Raw genomic sequence first — 5,928 nt, forward strand, 5'->3', positions numbered from 1 at the left:
CCCCCCCTCAGGAGCCAGCAAGTGATCCAGCCCCCGTACGGGCCCTCGGGCGAGCCCGGTTACCTAGGGAACCGGGGTCCCTTTAATTAACATAGATATAATTAACACAAATATAATATAATATAATATAATATTACCTCCTTCCCCCTCCCCCTCCCTCAGGAGCCAGCAGGTGAACCCGGTTTCCCAGGGAACCGGGGTCCCTTTAATTAACATAGATATAATTAACACAAATATCTCATATAAAATATATATTAATATATTATTATATATAATATAATTACATAATATAATATTACCCCCTTACCCCCTTCCCCCCCTCAGGAGCCAGCAAGTGAGCCAACCCCCCTACGGGCCCTCCGTACGGGCCCTCGGTATCTTATTTCCTATACTTAAAATGTATATTCTATTTTCTTTTATTTATTTTATAATATTACCTCCTTACCTCCCCTCCCTCAGGAGCCAACAGGTGATCCAGCCCCCTTACGGGCCCTCGGGCGAGCCCGGTTACCCAGGCAACCGGGGTCCCGAGGGCGGGCCCGGCAGCGTGGGCTACGGCGGCGCCCTCGGGGAAAAGGGCTTCAAGGGCCAGAGGGGAAGCGACGGCCAGAAGGGCAAGACGGGGCGGCCGGGCCAGGTGGGGCCGCTCGGGGCCAAGGGCTTTAAGGGCGCCCCGGGCATGGCCGGCTTTCCCGGCAGGAAGGGAGACAGGGTGAGTAGCGTTAATTAATTAATCTATTAATTAATTTGTATTAATTAATTAAAATTAAAATTAGATAGATTTTTTTTTTGCATGGCTTTCCCGGTAGGAAGGGAGACAGGGTGAGTAAGCGGCTTTATCTAATTAATTAATTAAACTATTAATTAATTTGTATATATATAGATTTTCTTTTTTTTTTGGTGGGTTTCCCGGCAGGAAGGGAGACAGGGTGAGTAGCGTTAATTAATTAATTTGTATCAATTAATTAATTAATCTATTAATTAATTTGTATTATTTAATTTGTATTAATTAATTAATTCGTATTTATATATATATTTTTTTGCGTGGCTTTCCGGGCAGGGTGAGTAAGCGGCTTTATCTAATTAATTAATTAAACTCTTAATTGATTTGTAGTAATTAATCTATTAATCAATTTGTATATAGATAGATTTTTTTTTTTTTTTTTTTTGGTGGGTTTCCCGGCAGGAAGGGAGACAGGGGGGAGTAGCGTTAATTAAATTAAATTTTATCAATTTAAAAATTAATCTATTAATAATTTTTAAATTTTAAATTTTTATTAATTAATTTAAATTTGTATTTTATATATATTTTTTTGGGGCCCTTTCCGGGGAGGGGGGAAGTAGAGGTTTTTTTAAATTTAAATTTAAATTAAAATATTAATTTTTTGTAAAAAATTTAAACAGTCAATTTGTAAATAAGATTTTTTTCTTTTTTTTTTTTGTGGGGTTTTCCCGGCCCGGAAGGGGGACAGGGTAAGGGGTTGAATTTTTAAAGATTTTTAAAAGGGTTTAATAATTAAAAAGATTAAATTAATAGATGAATTTTTAATGAATTAATAGATTTTTTTTTTATTGCATGGCTTTCAGGAAAGTACAGAGTAGAGTAGGTTTTTTTTTAATTAATACAAATTAATTAATATTTTTAATTTAAATTTTTTTAATCAATTTGTATTTAAATTTAACAGTTAATTTTATTAATTAATAATTAATTTATTTTATATATAGATTTTTTTTTTGCATTTTTTTCTAGAAAGGGGGAATTAATCTAATTAATTAATTTTTAATTTAATTAAATTTAAATTTAAACCCAATTTAAAAATTAATTTTTTTATTTTTTTATTTTTATATTGGGATATTTATTATTAGTATATGTGGTGACAAAAATTTTTTTTTCTTCTTCTTCTCCTTCTTATTCTTCTTTTTCCTTATTCCCTTATTCTCTTCTTCTTCGCTAATTCGCTAATTCGCTTATTCCCTTTTCTCTTTCATTTCCTTATTCCCTTCTTCGCTTTCCTTCCCTTCTTTCTTATTCTCTTTCATTTCCCCTTTTTCCCCTTTTTCTCTTTCATTTTTCCCCCATTTCCCCTTTTTCTTTTTTTCCCTTTTTCCCTTTTCTCTTTTTATTCCCTTTTTCCCATTTTTTTCCCTTTTTCCCTTCTTTTCCTTTTATTTTCCCCTTTCCCTTCTTCTCTTTCCTTCCCTTTTCCCTTTTCTCTTTCATTCCTTATTCCCTTTTTCCCCTTTTTCTCTTTCATTTTCCCTATTCCCTTCTTCTCTTTTAAATTTCCCCCATTTCCCCTTTTTTCTTTTATTCCCTTTTTCCCCTTTTTCTCTTTCATTTCCCCCTTTCTTCCTTTTTTCATTCCCTTTTTCCCTTCTTCTCTTTTATCCCATTCCCTTTTTCCTTTTATTTTCCCCCTTTTTTCTTCTTCTCTTTCCCTTCCTTTTTCCTTTCATTCCCTTTTTCCCCTTTTTCTCTTTCATTTCCCCCCTTTCCCTTTTTCTCTTTCATTTCCCCCTATTACCCCGTTTTTCCCGGGAGACGGAGGCCCGGGCCGGGCCCGGGCGGCCCCCCCGGGGCCCGTGGGGGAAAACGGCCCCCCGGGGATTTTCGACCCCTTCGATTCCACGATTTTTAGGTGGGTTGGGTGATGGATGAGTGGATGAGGGAAAGGGGGATAAAGGGGGGGGTGAGGAGGTGGATGGGGGGGTAGATAGTAGAGAAAAGGGAGAGAGAGATAGAGAGGGGAGAGAGAGAGAGGGATAAGGGGTTGAGGGAAACGGCCTCCCGGGGATTTACGACCCGTTCGATTCCACGATTTTTAGCTGGGGGAGAGTGGATGAGGAGGTGGTTTAAAGGGGGGGGATGAGAAAAGAGAAATGAGAGGGGGAAGAGGGGAGAGAGAGAGAGAGAGAGTGGGTGAGCGAAATCGGCCTCCCGGGCGGATTTACGACCCGTTCGATTCCACGAGTGATAGGTGGGGTGGATGGAGTGGATGAGAAGGTGGATAAAGGTGGTGATTGAGAGGCTGATAGAGAGAGGGAAAGAGAGGGAAGAGAGAGAGAGAGAGAGACAGAGAGAGAGTGGAAAGTGGAGAGCGAAAAATCGGCCTCCCGGGGATTACGACCGTTCGATTCCACGATGAAGGGGGGTGGAGAGTGGATGAGAAGGTGGATAAAAGGGGGTGGCATGAGAGGGAGAGAGAGAGGAAAGAGAGGGAAAGAGAGAGAAGAGAGAGAGAGAGAGGGTGGATAAGTGGATGCGGCGAAATCGGCCTCCCGGGGATTTACGACCCGTTCGATTCCACGATTTATAGGTGGGTGGATGAGTGGATGAGAAGGTGGATAAAGGGGGTGGATGAGAGAGAGAGTGAGAGGGGAAAGAGAGGGAAAAGAGAGAGAGAGAGAGAGAGAGAGAGAGTGGATAGTGGATGAGGCGAAATCGGGGCCTCCGGGGATTTACGACCCGTTCGATTCCACGATTTATAGGTGGGTGGATGAGTGGATGAGTGGATGAGTGGATGAGGAGGTGGATGAGTGGATGAGGAGGTGAATAAAGGGGGTGGATGAGAGAGAGAGAGAGAGAGAGAGAGGTAGAGAGATAGGAAGATAGATAGATAGAGAGAGAGAGAGAGAGACTGGATTTATAGGTGGGTGGATGAGTGGATGAGAAGGTGGATGAGGGGGTGGATGAGAGAGAGAGATAGAGGGAGAGAGAGAGAGAGAGAGAGATAGAGAGAGAGAGAGAGACAGAGAGAGAGAGTGGATGAGGCGAAATCGGCCTCCCGGGGATTACGACCATCCACGATTTATAGGTGGGTGGATGAGTGGATGAGGAGGTGGATGAGTGGATGAGGAGGTGGATGAGTGGATGAGGAGGTGGATGAGTGAGAGAGAGATAGATTGAGAGGGAGAGAGAGAGATAGAGAGAGAGAGATAGAGAGAGAGAGAGAGAGAGAGAGAGAGAGAGTGAATGAGGCGAAATCGGCCTCCCGGGGATTTACGACCCGTTCGATTCCACGATTTATAGGTGGGTGGATGAGTGGATGAGGAGGTGGATGAGTGGATGAGGAGGTGATAAAGGGGGTGGATGAGAGGGAGAGAGAAGCGAGGGAGAGAGAGAGAGGAGAGAAGAGAGAGAGAGAGAGAGAGAGAGAGAGAGAGAGAGTACGAGAGAGAGAGTGGATGAGGCGAAAATCCGGCCTCCCGGGGATTACGACCGTTCGCGATTCCACGATTTATAGGTGGTGGATGAGTGGATGAGAAGGTGGATAAAGGGGGTGGATGAGGAGGTGGATGAGAGAGAGAGTGAGAGGGAGAGAGAGAGAGAGAGAGAGAGAGAGAGAGAGAGAGAGAGAGAGAGAGAAAGAGATAGAGAGAGAGAGAGAGAAAGAAAGAGAGAGAGAGAGAAAGAGAGAGAGAGAGAGAGAGAGAGAGAGAAAGAGAGAGAGAGAGAAAGAGATCGGTGGATGATAAGTGAACGCAAATATCTATTTATATAAATTATATATCAAAATTATATATAAAAAAATATATAAAATTATATATGAAAAAAAAATTATATAAAAAAAATTATGTAAAATTATACATATAATAAAATTATATAAAAAAATATATATATATATAAATAATATAAAATATTATGAAAAAAAAAAAATCTTCCCCCTCCCCCCCTGAACCCACAGGGGCCCTCCAGGACCCCAGGGCTTCCCAGGGATCCATAAAGATACATAAAGAGAGAGAGAGAAAGAGAGAGAGAAAGAGAGAGAGAGAGAGAAGAGAGAGAGAGAGAGAGAGAGAGAGAGAGAGAGAGAGAGAGAGAGAGAGAGAGATACATAAAGAGAGAGAGAGAGAGAGAGAAAGAGATTGGATGATAAATGAACGCAAATATTTATATAATTCCCAAATTATATATAAAAAAAAAATATATATATATAAATTATATAAAATTATATAAAATTATATATAAGAAATATAAGATATATATATATAAAAATATATAAAATTGTATAAAAATATATAAAAAAAATTATATAAAAAATTATATATATCAAAAATTAATCCCCCCTCCTTCCCCCTCCTTCCCCCTCCCCCCCTGAACCCACAGGGGCCCTCCAGGACCCCAGGGCTTCCCAGGGACACCAGGGCTGCCCGGCGAGGACGGCTACGACGGACGACCCGGGGGCCTAGGCTTCAGGGGCCCCCCAGGCTCGCCGGGCACCGCGGGGGAGGGCGGGGTGCCAGGGGCACCCGGCAAGGGCGGAGAAGGGCGCCGACGGGGACGATGGTGAGTCGTGGAAGGGTCGTGGTGAGTCGTGGAAGGGTCGTGGTGAGTCGTGGAAGGGTCGTGGTGAGTCGTTTTCAGGGTCGTGGTGAGTCGTTTTCAGGGTCGTGGTGAGTCGTTTTCAGGGTCGTTTTGAGTCGTTTTCAGGGTCGAGGTGAGTCGTTTTCAGGGTCGTGCAGTAAGGCGCCGACGGGGACGATGGTGAGTCGTTTTCAGGGTCGTTTTGAGTCGTTTTCAGGGTCGTGGTGAGTCGTTTTCAGGGTCGTGGTGAGTCGTTTTCAGGGTCGTGCAGTAGGGGGGCGACGGGGACGATGGTGAGTCGTGGAAGGGTCGTGGTGAGTCGTTTTCAGGGTCGTGGTGAGTCGTTTTCAGGGTCGTGGTGAGTCGTTTTAGGAGAAATACGGGTCTTAAGAGGTCGTTTTAGGGTCGTGCAGAAGGGAGCCGAAGGAGACGATGGTGAGTCTTTAGGGTCGTTTTAGGGTCGTTTTAGGGTCATGAAAGGTGAGTTGGAGGTCGTTTAAGGGTTTTAAGGCTTTTAGGTCTTTTAGTCGAGACAGTCGTAAGGATATAGTATATATATATCTATATTAGTATAGTATATATTATATTATTAATAATTTTTATACTATAAAAAATATATATAC

At 42.5% G+C, this 5,928-nt stretch overlaps 1 protein-coding gene across 1 annotated transcript in view; it reads left to right on the forward strand.

Annotated features, from left to right (window-relative positions):
• Positions 1-5,287, forward strand: part of LOC119571403 (collagen alpha-2(IX) chain-like) — a gene marked incomplete at its 3' end in the record, with an annotated part of 5,607 nt that extends 320 nt beyond the window's left edge. Inside the window, exons 2-5 of the mRNA XM_037918725.1 lie at positions 12-76; positions 325-334; positions 460-677; positions 5,137-5,287. Of these exons, the coding sequence (XP_037774653.1) occupies positions 12-76; positions 325-334; positions 460-677; positions 5,137-5,287 (444 nt within the window). The remainder of the gene's footprint in view (positions 1-11; positions 77-324; positions 335-459; positions 678-5,136) is intronic.
• Positions 5,288-5,928: the final 641 nt, after the last annotated feature.

This window comes from Penaeus monodon, unplaced genomic scaffold (genome assembly GCF_015228065.2).
Source record: "Penaeus monodon isolate SGIC_2016 unplaced genomic scaffold, NSTDA_Pmon_1 PmonScaffold_613, whole genome shotgun sequence".
NCBI classification, from domain to species: domain Eukaryota; kingdom Metazoa; phylum Arthropoda; class Malacostraca; order Decapoda; family Penaeidae; genus Penaeus; species Penaeus monodon.